General features: G+C 39.3%; 1 protein-coding gene across 1 annotated transcript; it reads left to right on the top strand.

The window, feature by feature from the left end:
* Positions 1-322: 322 nt before the first annotated feature.
* Positions 323-11,711, top strand: GAS2L3 (growth arrest specific 2 like 3). Its single transcript, XM_010226563.2, has 8 exons — positions 323-352; positions 1,297-1,465; positions 2,051-2,169; positions 3,612-3,753; positions 7,279-7,342; positions 8,046-8,181; positions 9,383-9,490; positions 10,293-11,711. The coding sequence occupies exons 1-8, from the start codon at positions 323-325 to the stop codon at positions 11,709-11,711; spliced, it is 2,187 nt and encodes a 728-aa protein (XP_010224865.2).
* The last annotated feature ends 5,662 nt before the right edge of the window (positions 11,712-17,373 follow it).

Raw genomic sequence — 17,373 nt, 5'->3', positions numbered from 1 at the left:
TTACACTTATTTCTCTTTGGCAAAGGAAGTGCCTTACAGCTTCTTGAAATCGAGCAATCTTTTGAACATTACTTATGCTTCCAAAGTAGGTTGCTACTTTGTGCTGTAGTAACTGCTACCTTATTTAAGGGCAGAGAACCAAAGTTGACCGAACACTGGATCAAAACCTTAACTCTTAAGGTACTTCTCTCTTTTCCTCCCTCCATCCCTACTTGTATTGATTCTTAATTTAGAAAACTGGTGAGTTTTTGTTGGGATTTTCAGGAAAGCAGGAGTGACTATATAAAAAATTCTCTTTCCGCAGGGGGAGAAACTGATGTAAATGCAGGTGACCATGCAGAATGCAGTTCAGGTAAATACTTCTGTAATTCTTGAATTTTGTGTGTGTGTGTGTGTGTATATTTATGCAGAGCTCTAGTCTGAAGCAGATGAAGTGCTAGAATCTGCGGAGTTGTCTTTGGCTTAAGCAAAGGTACTGATTTTCCACAAATGGAGCCATGTGGCAAGACTGATAAAATGCAGGAGTGCTGGAATCCTTACCATGTTTTGTGAAATAGGTGATACTTTCTTTCTGTAAGTGCTGACATCTAAGAAAGTTTCTAAACCGTAATGTGAGATGATTTAAGAATTTGTATAATGATTAAAAGTGGGTCTTTTTTGCCATTTTTTTTGAGTTAATCACTTAAAATATGAATACACACAGATGTATCCATATATACATCTCACTGAACTGAAGGAAAGTGGCTAAGAATATTGAGAGGACTCTTCCTCTTTGAAAATTCTGTACTTGAAATTTCAATGTGATCCTTTTCTGAAAAAAAAGGTTGCAAAAAATATGTGTTCTTGAATAGGGGTATGCTCATTCTTTCAACTTCATTTTAATAATTTAAACATAAAATACCTCCAAAATGCTTGAACAAATAAATCAGTAGTCTGTAGTAAATTATAAGCTACAAATTTTGTAACTTAAAATGTGCTGGGAAAAGCCCAGTATTGGCTTAATATATGTCATCTTTATTTAAAATGCAGGAAAAGCAAGTTATTTGAAAGCCATAAAATTAATTTTGTAGCCACAGAAGGATAACTGTGAAGTCAAGAGAGCAAGCAGAGTAGTGCTTCTGATGCAGTGGTCACTAAAGAGAGTTGCACCATGCTAGTGGTTTTGTGTATGTGAAGAGAAATTAAAGCTCAGTCTTTGAATAAGGGATCTTCAGTATAGATCAGAACTGCGAGATTCCGCCATCTAATTGTGAATGTTAGAGCTGACTGTCTGGAGTTTCCTGAAATTTTCTGCAGGTGTGGTTTGGAGATGACCTTCCTCTAAGTCCGCGAAGTCCCCTGACTCCCAGGCATGGCCCGGGTTTGGCAGACGTCTGCCTCTACGACCAGTGGATATCTGTTCGGCATGAGGCAACTCTGGTGCCTATGCAAGAAGATCTGTCAATCTGGCTGTCTGGCCTGTTAGGTGAGCTTAAAAATAAGCCACTGGCTAGCAAACCTGAAAGCCCATTCCAATATTGCAGTCAAGGGTGACAATTAGTCTTCGTAATAGTATTAAGATTTGGTGTGCTTGGGCATCAGTGGTTAGCAGAATTTCATGAAAATGCATGCTCTGGTTTCAGATTTTGTTAGCTTCCACCTGTTAGAGGAAGGGAGATTAATCCTTCCAATTTATATTTATGAATCTTGTCTAATTTGTACTAATTTTCAGTCTGTCAAGCACTTTTTTGGGGAGAGGAGGGATAGGTGTTTATGCTATTTGGTTGCAAAGGAGGAGCAAATATTGGTTTAGAAAGAACCTTTCAGATAATTCTTTCTAATTCATTACTTCAATGGCAATGTCTTTGAGGTCTAGCTCATAACACGGGTAGATCTCATCGACCCGTGTTAGATGAAACCAAGTAACAATGGCACTTAATATTCATTGTTGGACTTCTACTTTGGGGACTGTAGCCTAAGTCTTAAAACTACGAAATGCTGTGTCTGAGTTGCCAACTCATGCCATTTGTTTTCCTTCTGTGGGGTAATTCTAATATTTGCCTTTTTTTAGGAATAGAAATCACAGCAGAGCGACTGCTGGAAGAACTTGATAATGGAGTACTGCTTTGCCAATTAGTTGGTGTTCTTCAAAACACAATTAAAAAATGTTGTAGCTCAAATAACTTAAGGGTGAGTCGTGCTTTCTTTTTTTTCTTTCTATACATATATAAGCCTTTAGTTGTAAGATGTACTAAAATGGAAGCAGGTGAGGCTTCCCAAATTTGTGTTTTTCTGCTATGTATCCAGGTCTTAACAACAGTATGGCTTTACAGATGGATAAACTATGTTTATGCAACCAATAACACTTAATCCATTTATGAGCCAAATCTTAAGGTCCTTACCAAGTTTCCAGTTAGTCTGACATGAGGAGAAGTCTTGCCAGAGGAACGTCCACTGCAAGACTGGATTTTGAGTTTTCCGCATCTCACAGTAGGATGCATTGGTAGCCACATATCCATGGGCATTAGCAGTATGTTATGTTAGCAGTTTATGACAGAAACTGGAGACTGAAGTCCAGTATATGAGCTAGCCAGGAAAATAGCCAAATTGATTTGTACATGTAGACAGGCTTCAGGTTTCCTATTAGGAAGTACACCAGTTACAACAGTACTAGGATTTGTCAAATATTAGAGGTAACTAGTGTGCAGCAACTGATAGGACAATATCTTATTTTTCCATATCCAAATACCTTTTTTAGTTTAATTTTTCTGTTTTATCTATATGGTGATGTCAGTGCTTGATTTTACAAGCTGCAGGTCTCAAGTGATGCATGTTTGCCAGGAAGTAATAGAAAGATAAATATTTGAATTATTGCTACTGGGGTGGGACTGTGATAGCAGACTTAGAATACACTGATGCAGCTCTCATATACATATTGTAATTATGTACAATGATATTTATATGAGAGCTGCATCAGTGTATCCTAAGACTGCTCTCATATAAATATCATTGTATTTATATGAAAGCGGCACGAATGCTGCAATTATTTTTTTTTAGGTGTATAAAATGCCTAACTTGAGAACATTTTTTCCAAGCTTATTTGCTTAACTTTGAAGATACCAGTTTAAAAATAAGTAAATACTGATTTGCATTGCTTTCAAACTTTCCCTCACTCCCCTTTGATTCCCTCTGCTTTCTAGAACAGTCTCTAAAATGTTGAAATGTGTACAGTTTCATCGATTTTTAGGAGCCTATTGCCATGAACAGACTATGGAGGAGTGAGTGATTGTCTGGAGCTGTGAGCCTCTGGCAAGACTTCTCTACCCAACATACAGGGAGATGGGGGATGCCACTGTATGAATAGTTTGGGGGAGGTTGCAAAGCTGCGGATTGCTCAGAGTGGCTGCTCATGTCAATGAGAGGAAGGTGATCCACATCAGCCTTGCCTTTGTAGTAGTATGTGTATGTGACTTTTTCTTTTCCATTATTATTGTTTATTTAATACAAAACAGTTACCAGTTGCTGTTTCTGTACTATGAATTTAGGGTTTGTTTTCCTCTTAGAATATGCTTTGAAATCTGTTGGCTGTGTTGATGGTGCACAATGAACGTTTTATTTTCTTCCCTTGGCAGAATTTCCCTATGAGAAAAGTTCCGTGCAAGAAGGATGCTCCATCAGGATCTTTCTTTGCTAGAGATAACACTGCCAACTTTCTGAACTGGTGTAGGACCATTGGGGTGGACGAGACTTACCTCTTTGAATCGGAAGGTTTAGGTAAATCTACCTTTTTATAAGACTTTATTTTGATCAGTATGTGCCCAACTACCTAACTCCCTCTGGGGTTAGGGGTTCTGTGAAGCCCTTGTCATGACTGTTCTAATCTTGTACAAGCAATTAATGATTTTATTATTTTTAAGGGATTGTTCCTATGAAAGCCTTAAAAGATCAGTTCAGTGACTGCTCTAACTTGAATGATGCTTTTCCAACTTTGTGAGAGCTGCTGTGTGGGAGGATGAGGGAATTGGGAGCTGTGCAGCAAACTGCTGCATGTTTTCTGTCAGTAAAAAGGCCACTGGGTAACAGAGAAGTGTTGTGTCCCTTCCCTTTCCCCATACTGGAAGACCATGAGGCCATGGAGTCGGCGCATAATAACATCTTTTATTTGATATTTGAGCGTATTCTTATTGCAGAAAACACTCAGAATAATGCATTCAGAACTTTTAAATTCAGTAACTACATCAGGATGATGTGCCTGAAGTGACAACAGTTTGCTGGTAATTAACATTTACTTCAGGACTTGCTTGATTTAACTGTAAGCCATTTGTATTTTCTCATAAGATAGTTAAGAAAATAAATATTGCCAGCTGAGTATGTACAAATGCTTGCCCCAGTGCACAGTCTGTACCTTGTAACAAACTGCCACTAGACTGGTATTTCCAGATGGAATAAAATTTCTGACTGCTAATTAAGAGAAACTGTTTTCAGGATGGGGCAAATAATGAAATACTCCTCTACCAGCTACAATGTCAGTAAAAATTAACTGATACAAATATTTTTTGGGAAAAAAAAAAAAAAGTAGTATTCTAAGTTGCAAAGTATTTCCCTGTCAAGCACACACCGAAAAAAGAAAAATGCAAAATACCTTTCTGTTCTCAGTAATCAAAATGAATATGTTGCAATATTTGCCAGATTTTTTGAAGTCTTTGTGCCATTTAATGATATTTAAATGGGAGGCATTGCCTTGACTGTCTGTCTTTCAAGCTCTACTCTCAGCTAGTTGGGCTGCCCATGTCTTCTCTGCTGTAGTGCTGTGCCTTCTTTTAAATACTTGAGTAAACATCCTTATTTGCATCTGTCTCAGTCTGATTTAAGTAGGGAGTCTGCCTTTAAATGCCGTGAAATACAGACAAGTAGAAAAACTGAAGTATAAGAAAATTAGTCTCAATACTTTTCAGGTCAGCTTGTGTGAATTCCATTGCTTAAATATCTTAGTTACCTTAACTGGATGGGTAACTAAAACCTGTTTAGCCTCCCTGAGATAAGCAGATGGGATTTCCTAATGCTGTGGCTTCTGCTCGTAGCCAAGAAGTGTTTTGAAGTCTGATCATAACTCTTAACACAAGCTTGCTTTGTGGCATAAATATCATCTTTGAGCCTTTTTGGCAGTCAGATCAGCAGACTTGCAGCCTCCGTGCTGATGCGTTCTTTCCACTGGTGTTAGCCCTCGAACTTTCAAGTTATTCTTTATGAATGAACTGGGGAAAAGTATGTCTCTCAATTTTGGCAGTTGACCTTTTCAATCCGATACATATAGCAACGCATCCTGAAAAGCATGAAAAGCCATGGAAGAAAGAAATTAAATAGCTCTTGAGATAGCAGAAAGGCGGAGTGACTGTCGTGGGATATCTTTGGACAACTTGGACATCAAGCCCAATGTCTTGACTTTGGATAGGGAGTATATTTAGGATTTTTTTTCTCTTCTGTATTCAGGGAATTTATGCTCTTTCCATTACAGATGGCAGAACAATTTACGAACAAAAGAATACATAACCTTCAGGATCTTTCAGATTATGGGTGTGTCAACTTCATATTCTAGGTCTACCCTTGTATTCAGTTCTTTATAAAAGTAGACTTTTAAAAGCTGCTTTTTCCAATTGAAGTCAATGATTTAAAATAGAAACATCAGGCTTTCTACTCAGTTTATATGTTAAGAAATACCTTGGTCTAATTTAAAGCAAAGCAATTACTAATATCAAATTGAACACCAGCCTGATGTTAGGTGTCATCTGTAAATATAGAGCTGGTTCGTTGGGTTTCTCTTCCCTGTTTTCAGTTTTTACTGAATATTGTTATTGTGCAGTGTGAAGCAAGTCAGACTCTTTTATATAGATAAAAGGTGGGCTGTATAAAAATAGTAGATACATTTTTTCCCATCTTCTATATTTGGTAGGGGATTGAGGGAAGAGGCTGAATGGTCTTTCTCCTTGCTTTTAGTCTCTGAATTATTAGAAAATACTTCCAATTGCCTAAGAATTCACAGGACTAGTTTGTTTTTGTTGTGCTTTGTGTGTGTGCACGTGTGTGTGTGTGTGCATGAGCACTCATACTACTATTAATGGACTTAAAAAATACTGAGCGAGTTTGAGTTTCAAGGAGAGAGCAGTTTTGCATGAAATCTTGAATTATTTCCTTCTCTGTGGTCCTTGTTCAGCTTGCACCCCTAAATGTAGATGTTGAATATAAAAAAGAAAAATACATATACACAAAAGAAGCAGCCAAGCTTTTTAATTTTACGGTCGTCAAAAAAGACAGGAATTCCCGTAGTCATTGACACATCATTTTTCTGCCGCTTTACCCTTCCATCTCTTCTTTAGCTCATTTGCTTGGGACTTGGGGCCAGTACCTGATATTAGAGCCTGAATGTCACTCCCACCCCTTCTCTGACTTTCTGAGGTTTCCTTTTCAGAGGGAAACCAAATTCTGAAGAAAAGCTTTGCGTGAATGAGGCAGGGTTAGATGTCATCAGGCGTGGGGAAAGGCGGGAGAGCAGGGCTGAGCGTGGGCACCTCATCATGGGGACTGTAGCTGGCAACATAAAGTCTCCTAGGGTAGCTTGCAGAGGCAGCAGCTTCTGGCTGTCACATCAGCCACGTGGATGGACCCTGCTGGCAACCCAAACTTTTAAAGGGATAATAAAGAAAGCAGCTGTCACTTGCTGGAAGAGTAGCAATCATCTTGATTAGCCCAGAGATGTGGTTTGAGGTGTTTGGGCTGACTAGCTGTGTGTAGCTACCTACTTGTCAACAAGATCCTTGCACTGTGTTCTTGTCTTGTTCTTCATATATAACCTGTACCTGTGTCTGCACAAAAACACACACATGAACCAGTTGAGTATATTTTCCTATGCTCTGGATCCTTGTTCCTGTTAAACATATTTGGCAGTACAGAAGGCAAAACTCTCAGCTCTCTTGCTTTCCAGTTTCACTCTAGAAGGAACAGCATAAAACCAGCTAATGTGTTTCTCTTAAGAGATAGAAAGGAATTTGGTTTCAGGAATGACAGGGTGGTTTTAGAATATTTTTCAATGAGAATAAGAATTAAAAAACAGAGAGTACTTTATCCATGATGCAGTCCACTTCCAATGGGTTTAGTGAACTAATGTAGTTTGCTTCTGCATAGGAGATGACTTGGGTGCAGTCATCTGTTCTGTATCTTCCATTCTCTGCATCTAATTGCACAGTCCTTCTCACAGCAAATATGAAACAACCTTTTCCCCCCACCTTTTTTTATCTCTTTTAGTTCTGCACAAGGATCCAAGACAAGTGTATCTCTGTCTCTTGGAAATTGGTCGCATTGTATCCAGGTATGTGATATGCGATCTATGCATACTTTTAACTAGACAGTAATGAATATAATTCTTTAAGGAAAAGTTGAGACAAAGTTAAAATGAACTGCAGTTGTTAAGTGTAGTGCTGATTTTGTGCAGAAGATAATGAGCAGCTCTTCTAGCTCTTGCCATGTGAATATTATTTCAAACATTTACCAGATTCATCTCATGGAGAGGTGCTGATGCATGCTGCTTTTTATAGCTTGAATATAGTTTAAATGCTACATTCAGCTTATAGATATGTGTACATCCTGGAAGCATGCCTGAAGAACTTAATGGACATTAGACATGACTTTTCCCCCCCATCTTTTTTAAAGCTTTGGGTAGGCATGGAAGCTTTGAATATGAATCATCTCTTTATCGTTCTGCAAATTTAGACTTCTAATTTGTTTACAGTACAGGAAGAGCAACTTTAAGATAGGTTATCTACATTGGTTGTCACCTAAATTGCACAGGTTTGACAGTATTGTTACTGCCTTCTGTGGTATCTCTAAGACCATCTTTGGGAGAACTTCAAGAAACTCAGAGCCGCTGCTCCTCTTCGGATCACCATTCCTCTGACTCATGTCATGCTGTCCGTCAGTCCAGCTATTCAGCATTTTACATGTTTGTTTTCATTAGTTTCTTTGTTTTCTTCAGTAGATTAGCAATTAAACTCTACTTATGTGTTTGTGTTGAGATATGGAGTTGAACCTCCTGTGCTGGTAAAACTGGAGGAGGAAATTGAGCTTGAAGAAACACTGCTAATGACCTCTGGACCAACACCGCCTGTTAGCACAGCCAAGTCGTGTCACCATGGGGAGCTACATGAGGCAGTAAGTACCACTTGCACTCATCCACACTACCTCACTTCTTGTGAGGTTGGCTTTAAATCAGGCTCTAAGTTTAGTGCTTGTGCAATCTGACTCAGTAAGCGTCGGCAAGTTTTAAACTAATATTTGCGAGCCCGCTTAAAAAGAAAATATGCACCTCTTAGGAACAGTTTGTGTTAAATGTGAGGAAAATGTTGTCATGCATGTTTTAAAGTTAATGCTTCAGTGCATAGAGCATCTTTTTCATTGTTTCCTTGAGTATAAGAAATAACCTTTCATCATTCAGTTTTTGTTAGTTATCAATATTCTATGACTGTGACCTGACCTGCTCTCCAATTTTCATCAAAATTCATCAAATGTGGAAAGTGAGCTTTGCTTTTTATTTAAAAAAAAAAAAACTTTTGAAAAAGACTTTAAATAAAACCTCATCTTGTGAAGTTGTCCAAGAGGAATGATAAACAACGCTCTTATTTTGCTTAAAAATATGTATTGAGACTTTAAAGCTGTTTATTATAGAAGTCCCCTGATGATGATGGTGATGTATGTAAAACTTTTGCTTAATTGGAATGTCACTCACCAAATCCTCCCTCTGAAAGCTGACTCAGCAGTAGTCCAGTTCTTCAACTCTATAAGTGCCTGTAGCAGGTTCATCTTGTCTAACTTTGGACTTACTTGAGGACGACGTTCCTCTGGTTTTACTGGTTTCCTTCTTGAGTGTCACACAGAATTATAAAAAACTTGGAAGAATGTTGAATTGCCCCTGGGTCAGGTGCAACAAGAGGACCAGTTCTGCTGAATTCAGACATGGAAGAGGCCCAGGCACTTGTTTCGATTTCTTCCAACCATAATAATGTCTTTGGGATGGGAGATTTGAGGATGAGATCTGATGCTGCTGTGCACAGTATAATAGACAAATCTTAAATTGAAAAGAAGAAATATTTTAAAATTGAGGAAATAATGAAAATTAAATCTAAACAACTCAAAATAGCTTGTCTTCTCTATATGTATCTGCCCTCCTGTCTCTTATTCTATGTCTTGATGCTCTGTGTAACTGAGATTTCTTTTTGTGAGGAAACAGAATTCTAATGTTTCTTTTGACTGCGGGATAAAGATATAGGCATCTGCTGGTGTACTATACAACACAAACTGTTAAACACATGCTTCTATCAAAATTCTAACACATATTTTCAATTTTAATAACTAGGTTAAGCATATAGCAGAAGATCCTCCCTGCAGTTGTTCTCATCGATTTTCAATTGAATATTTATCTGAAGGACGTTACAGGCTGGGAGATAAAATACTGTTCATACGAGTAAGTAATTTCTGGATATCCCAAGTTAAATTCAAAAGGGAGAGAGAAATATTTTTAGTTGGAATACCTTCCTTTTTATGACAGCGTTTGTAGATTCATAGAATCTTTTAGGTTAGGAGGGACACATGGAGATCACCTGTTTCAATCCCCTATTCAAGCAGGTCTAGCTTATTCAATTTTATAACCAATAGCTAATTCAAGCAGGTCTAGCTAATCAATTTTATAATTGATTTTTACAATTACAGATATGTTAAAGTATAAGCAGGTTAATGATTTTATGTGTTGTTTCTATATTTTCATTAAGAACATGAAATATAAAGATCATGCAACAGAGGTTTAGTCTGAGAATGTTGTCTGGACAAAATCTTGGCTTTTGGGGTTTGTCACTAGCAGAATAGCTGAGCACTCTCTTAAGCAGGCTTAAGAATTTGTGAGATTAGAAAGTTATGAGGATTTTGAACAAAGCTTTTCTCCGAAATTCCTTGTACAAAATAGAGATGCTGACAGAAGGGATAAAAATGTTTATTTTATATTTGTACTGGTTTCATATACTTTCGTGTACAAGGCTTGTCTCCATGCTTTCATTATTTCCCCTATATGTAGTGACTGCCTATGCAGAAGAGACTGTCTGTGAGCAATAGCTAAGGAGCATTTATCATATATTTTTTTTCTTTTGTGAATGATTCCCTGTAAGAAAAGATGTCCCATTTTTAGTGAAAGATGAGGAGATGCTGCAAAAAAAAAAAAAAAAAAAAAAAGTAAAATATTTCTCTTGTTTCTGTCCTCCTACTTTCATTCTCAGATGCTACATGGCAAGCATGTGATGGTACGTGTTGGTGGAGGCTGGGACACTCTTCAAGGTTTTCTGCTAAAATATGATCCGTGCCGAGTTCTTCAGTTTGCAACTCTGGAACAAAAAATCCTGGCGTTTCAGAAAGGGGCCACCAACGACAGCGTCCCCAACTCCTCAGCCAGAAGTCAGCAACCTCCTCCTATGAATCCAATGTCAGCAATTAGTATGTTTCAAAAGCAGCCATCAAAACCCACTACTCCTGTTTCTGCTCTAAAGGCTGCCCATGGGGCCAGTGGTAAAAAAGCTTTATCTAAATGTCCTCAGACCCCTGCCCTGGCATCCCCAAAAGTGCCATCACACCCATCCTCTACAGCCAAACCGGTGTCAGCCAGGTCCAGATTGCAGGGGGGTTTGGTGACAGGCACACAGTCTTCCTTCAAACCAGCACCGGGTACCTCAAAGAAGCTGGAGCCTCCTGCACACAGTTCCCCAGGCCCTGCTCCTCCTCGCCCTGTGCCGCGTGTAAACAAGGGAGGTGCGGGATCCAGAACAGCCCTTGTTCACTCTGAAACGTTGCGCAAACGTATTCGGTCCCCTGACAATCCTAAGGTGAAATTTGCCCCGGCCCAGAAGTCACCAGGGACAGGATCTGCCTCCTCGGCCTCCATGAAACAGCTGTCTCAGCTGCCTGGAACGAGCGAAACGATAGCTTCCAAACAGAAGTGTGTCCCTTCTAAATGCAAATCTGCATCTAGCACTACAGCCAAAGCTACTTCTGTTGCTCCAAAGCCTGCGCGGCCACCCATTACAAATCTGCATACTGTTGCCAAATTTGCACATTCTCAGCAGCATCTTGCGAAAACTCCTTCTGAAAATATGTTTCAGGCTTCAGGGACTGCGTCTCGGCATCCTCCCAAAGCTCCACAAACAGCTTCTCACCAGGGACGGAACCTTAAAACTGCTTCAGTCCTCAAACACTCAGCTTCTGCACCTTCCCTTGCAGTTACTAAAGCATCAAAATTGCCACCTAAACTGATGTCTGCAAGCAAAAATGCATCCTCAGCTGTTGAGCAGACAGCCTCAGAGCATGTACAGGCACCAAATGTCAGTAAAACCCCTCAGGTGGGACCCGTGTCGTCGAAACCTCCTGAACGCGCTCCCTTATCTGTTGTGCGGCTTCCTCAGACTTCAGCCAAAGCAGCAACGACCAAAAAGGCAGCACAGCCTTCTGCAAAAGGTCAGCCTTCAAACAAAAACCTGCAAGCAAATGAAACTCCTGTCCCAGCAACCAAGAAGGCTCTTCTCTCTAAAGGCAAATTGGCAGCAGCAAACAAAGGGATGCCTGGCGTATCCAAAGGCCCTCTTGCAAAGAGCAGACAAGATGATCACTATTTTGTTATGACAGGGAGTAAAAAGCCCAGAAAGTAAAATACTTGCTACCTGCATGTGGAAGTTTTAATTTATTGCAAATGGGCCCCTTGTATGCACAGAGGAAGGGGGAAAATAATGTTAAATAACACTACACTTAACATAGGAGATGTTAGGTATAATGTGTGTCTGGCTGCATAACTTACAGTAAGAACTGTGTGTATTTTGCAGTTCAAAAACTTTAATCTCGATGTATTTAGACAGTGAGCTTGCCTGCTGTTGAGCACTGTGTAATGCAGAGCGTGCCTGTTTGCTGCTAGCCTGACCTGGTGTGGGAAAGGGCAGGAGAGAGGAGAAGGGACACAAGGCTGCTGCTTTTGCTGCTGTTGCTCGTTTTGGGGGAATTGGATCTATTCAAGATGTTTTTACCCAGGATAGAGCCTGGGTGATTCTGGCTGCTCTAGCACATCTTTTTTTTGAGGCTTGTAGCAAGTGACAAAGCTGAGCACATGCTCTACAAGCCCTAGTGCCTCAAAAAAAAAAAAAAAAAAAAAACTATTTATTTTTGTCTAACAGTGTTCCAGGCCCAAATGTGGGTTGCTTACCTGTTTTAAAAAAGAAAGAAGTCTCTTGGCCTGTTCAGATTTTACAGCATCGTTTCTTAGTTTTTACTCTGTCACCTGTAATATGCCTTAAATTGGCCTCAACTTAATCAGAAATGGAGCCTCTTGGGTTTGCATCACGGTATTGGACGTGGAGTATCATGGCCTGAACAGCATCTCTTTTTGTGCCTTAGCCTTGCAAATTCCTAGCAGATCTAGATCTCTTCAGTGAGCAGTTCTGCTTTTCAAAACAGAGGTGCAGGACAGGCATTTTCCCCAGGGAGGGAGCTCCCGAGTGACTCCTGCAAGTACCAAGCCACATAGGCAGAGCCCTACTGCTCTGTGGGAGTTGTATGTAAAACTGAATCTCAACAAGACTTCTTGGTGCTAGAAGCCGACTTTGCCTTTTTTTATTTTAGTTCTGCGTATGGAGACCTTATTTCTACCTTTTTGGAGGTGAGGGGTAGCTAGTTTCCCAAGGAACTGAAGAACAGGGATTGCATTTACCCTAAAACACTTAAGTGCCAGAAAACCGTGCACCATTTACACTCACACTTTACTCCTGGAGGCTTTCAGTGAGTTAAACATCTGTGATACTCTGCCCTTAACTAATGCTCTGCACTGAAGTGGGTTTCATGGTGACTAAAAACTATTCAGCATCTCGGAAAGGTAGCGTTGTTTGAGATACTTCAGGTTTAATGAAAGGTTAGTCCCACGAGCGCTGAGGAACTCTCTAGTTCTGTGAGGAGACACTGTGGACTTATTTTTTCCCAGAACTAGAGCAAACCACTATCATAAGCTAATAATGAGTCCTCATTTGCAGTGGCAAAGTCGTGGGACTGCCTTTCTGAGCACCTTGTTAGCTTCTTTTTATTTATGATTCTATTTTTGCACATCTACTGTACAATGCCAGTTACAGCCTGCTGGGAATAAACTAATAAATATCTAAATATCTAAAATATAGGAAACCTATAGACCTATTTTAATGACATGGACACAGGTCCCACAAGCTCACATACAAAACTGTATGCTTGGGCGAGGTCTTCTCACTTACTTGTTTTATATATACACTAGTCAAAGTCACTACTGTAAATGTTAAGAATGGTATTGACTGTAGTGAAGTGGTTTCATGTCTGATAAACTTGGCATGTTGCCTCAGACACGGAATATACATTTTATAGTAGTTGACTTTTGAGTTCAGTCTTTTAAATAGGTAACTAAATATCTCATGCAGAGGAAGGGCTGAATTCCTGGGGTTTCTTTCTGCACTGTTTACAAGACTTCTGGTAGTATTTTAAAAACCGAGGCCTTAGATTTGAGTGCAATGTTATCTTGGCATCTAATTTCTTAAATTAAATGATTTTTTTCTCTGAAAATGTGGTTTCAAAGAAAATGATATGGATGGCTTCATCTTTGCAACCCATTTCATGTAATAGACTGAATTTGACATTTTAAAATGAAATATAAAACTGGCACAGGAGAAGGCAAAAAAACCCTTTTTATAATTGATACTTTAACTAACCTAAGGATAGTTCAGGTGTTTTATATGGGCGGGCTTGATTTGGTTTTGTTTTAATACAGATAATATATTGAAAAATGGTCTGAGTTCTAGAAATATTGCAGTCTCCACCTTTATATGCTACCTAAGGTTGTCATGTGGCAATGAGGTAAGCCAATAATCAAAATGTAACAAAATAGCTTTTAATAAAAATACTTAATCTTTTTTCAAAGTTTACATTGTCAAACAACAAGTCTAATCCTCAGCTTATGTTACTTTCTGTAAGGGAAAACTAACTTGGAGCAGGAATCTGAATTCTCTGTGTTATTCATGTCTTTCTGTGTGAGTACTTATTTTAAATAAACTATACAGCACCTTTTTTTACATGGACAATTTCTTTCTACTGTCCTCTTTTTTGAGGGGGTGGGGAATGGAAGAGTGTACTTATTATCTTTAGAAGCCTTATGTTCTTGCTCATGTTCCATTTCAGGCTATAATAAAGACATAAATAGCTCTAAGATATTCCTTTGTTTGGAGTTCAGACCTCTTTACTCAGAATTTGGCTTTGGTGAGAGACTGATTGAGTAGAAGGAGCTCTCCTTTTTTTTATTTTATTTTAAAGCTGGTGAAGGGACTGGGTAGCTTCAAATGTATCTCCAAGAGTTTTATTCTTTGCGTGTATGTACATATTCTGTACGTGAAATATAAAGCACCTCTGTGGCGAAGCTTTCCATGCTTACCTGTTGTCAGTGAGCTTTGGACCCATCCGCGTTTCCATTGTCATCAATAACAAAAGCTTCACTGGTTTCACTGGGAGAAGAATTGGGTATTTCCATTGGAGTCACCTAAACTTACTTTTCTTGTCTTTTGATTTAAAAAATGACTATGGCATCCTTGAGAGGACTCCATCCCAGGGAGTCTTAAGTCATTTACTTGCTACTAGCAAAGCTTCCAAAGGAGACAAGATATTTTTAACTCCTGTTTCAGGACTGCTTTCATTGCAGGTAGGTGTTACATGTTCAGGGGAAATATGTGTTTTAATCTGAATGAGGATAAAGCTCCTGCTTCCTATGTTAAATTTTTAGCCATTAGACCTTAATAGAAAAGATGGTGGCATCAGTTGCATTTTTTACAGCTGTATGTAACTAGGGACATAGTAACTAGGACATAACAAATGAGGGACATAATACAGGGACTAGTATTAGCTTTTTAGGAAAAAAAAAAAAAGAAAGAAAAGGAAAAGGAGGAAAAAAAATATGAAAAAAAAAGGGCTTATTCTAGGATCCACAGACCAGATTTGTTATTTTAAGTCAGTGGGGAGGCATTCCTGAAGTCTTAAGCACTTGATTCTCAAGCTCCAGAGAAGAGGGTAGTTTCAGTTCTGGCCCTGCTCACAAGTAGGTAGTGCGAAATGCTGGTTCTTTGCTAAGCCTTTAAATGCGTCAAAATCAGAACTTCTTCTGTGGTGGATGCTGGATGCTCAATTTGGGGGTCTGGGTTCTCTTCCAGGCTGATGTTCATAATCTGGGGAAGTTGTTCCTTTCTTCACTGTAGTTTATCTCTAAAAAAACAAGACAAAAAACTCCTGTAACATTTCATTTTCTTTGCTAGCTCAACATAACTGTCATGCTCTTCATAAAGTTCTCTGTCCTTTTAGAGTAGTAATTTCACTGTTGTGCTGTCTCTTAGTGAATAGATTTGCTGCAGTAATCACCAGAATGCTTTATTTCCTGTTAAGATACAGGCAATGTGACTTAAAAATAGTTGACAGTATTGTGACAATTGGCTCCATGTACTTAACAAGCATCCAGCTATCAGCTATTTGGTCAACAGAACACCTGTTTTCTTCTTTTTCTTCTGTTTTCTTCTTGTCGTCCTGACTCTGGTGATTCTGCTGTGGGCAAAAGAAGTTTGGATCCCATCTGTACAAAATGGGTTTTGTAGATCTAACAGCAGCCCTCAAGTCTCTTTCTGGAGCTGCTGTTCTGAAGGGAAGGGCAGAAGAACACTCAAGGTGTCATCTGGGTTCCCTTTACTTGTTGACATATAGGTTGGAGAACTGCTGAGTACAGAGTGATCCTGCTTGTCACCAATTCATGATAATGTGAATTAGGCAAATAAAATGTATGCCATGCTTTAATTAAAGCAGATTGTCTTTCAAACACAGAGAAATCCCTGCAATGTCCTGTTGCCATCTGGGATGACAGGCTGGGATAGGTCCTGTTTTTCATGCTCACCCAAGTGTACCTAGCTATAATTTTGACTATATTATAAAATTCAGAGCAGTCTCAGCATGTCCACACTTAAGGTTCCCATGCAGTCACTCGAGTCTAGTCTTTTTGGCTTTTGTAGGTCCCTTATTTGAACAAGCAGAACTGCTTCCTTGATGCCATAGTCATTGAAATCCTTCGGTGCCTTGACAAGCTGATCTCCTGTAATAAAAATCTAGATCAGGTGTCCTAAGGACATGCTCCAGACTCATAAGGAAGGGAGCAATTGAGTGCATCTGAATCTACAGATCAATCCTGTATTTTTCCAAAACCCTATGTGTTTCACGCTGATGAATTTGGCTGTCCAACTAATGCTATTTTACTTATGGCAAAGCCAAGTGGACCTTCCTGTAGGCAACTGCTGGTCAGAAGGAAATGAGCAGAAGGCAAATAGCATGCAAATGGATTTTAAAACTCAGAAGAAGATGGCTAAAATGGACCTTGCTTAGGACTGACAGGAAAAAATAAAATAAAAATAAATAAATAAATAAAAAGATAACAGCGAAGTTGCAAAACTTTTTAGCTGTGTTACACACACACACAGAGGCTGCTAGGAGCCCTGGTCACATTTGGGTGACACAGCTCATAATCTCCGGGTCTGGCCCTGCTTTTGGCAGACTGCTCTGAAAACCCTGAGCTCTGATCTCGCAGGGAGACGTGTGCGGCGACCACCCCTCACATGAGGCGGGAGAAGCCTTCTGAGATGGTCTGCAGCCTGTGACTGCCCTGCGCCCTCCAGCAGCAGGAGAGCCCTCCCCAGCTGGCTTTGTTCTCCTTTGTATGCCAATATCTGACTCATGGGAAACACCAAAAAACATAAACATCACGTACTACTGCCACCAAAAACAATGGAGGTTGGAGCACAAACATACAGTAGCGTATGTCTGCATTTCACAGAGCTTCACGTATGGCTGAGCACTGCTATCGTTTTTAATCTTTTAAAATGCAAGTCTTCATTATTATTATTATTATTTTCCTTTCCAAAACTAGGGATAGTAGGTGCTGTAAAGAGCACACTATTTACCTCTTCTCTATTTTCCTACAGGGGAAGTATTTTTGAAGCTGAAGGCTCAGATCAGCAAGTGTTTGGGGCCCCCTGGTGTCCACGAATTGAATAGAGGCTTCTTGGAGAGACAATTTAAACCTTTTAGATTTTCTTAAAATCCAGACACAAAACTTTTCTACTGTATTCAAATTATATTTCTTAGCTAACAAAATCTAGATGTGGTATGCAAAAAATAATGCGAGAGATGGTGAGTTTTATAAGAGCCTTTCATTTCATGCAAATGCATTTTGAAAATCTCCTTTTCAAGTGGTTTTTTAAAGTTGTGTGAAATGGAAACAACCAGGAG

Source organism: Tinamus guttatus, unplaced genomic scaffold (assembly GCF_059628265.1).
Source record: "Tinamus guttatus ecotype Peru unplaced genomic scaffold, ASM5962826v1 Tinamus_guttatus_pri_ptg000472l, whole genome shotgun sequence".
In the NCBI taxonomy this organism is placed as follows: Eukaryota; Metazoa; Chordata; class Aves; order Tinamiformes; family Tinamidae; genus Tinamus; species Tinamus guttatus.
The sequence above is the reverse complement of the archived record's forward strand: the minus strand, read 5'-3'. Positions and strand labels throughout refer to the sequence as shown.

Coding starts and splice junctions, on each gene's coding strand:
- GAS2L3 (XM_010226563.2), top strand. CDS start 323: ATGCAGGTGACCATGCAGAATGCAGTTCAG. Junction 3,754..7,278: donor CTTTGAATCGGAAGGTTTAG/GTAAATCTACCT, acceptor TATCTCTTTTAG/TTCTGCACAAGGATCCAAGA. Junction 7,343..8,045: donor ATTGGTCGCATTGTATCCAG/GTATGTGATATG, acceptor GTTTGTGTTGAG/ATATGGAGTTGAACCTCCTG.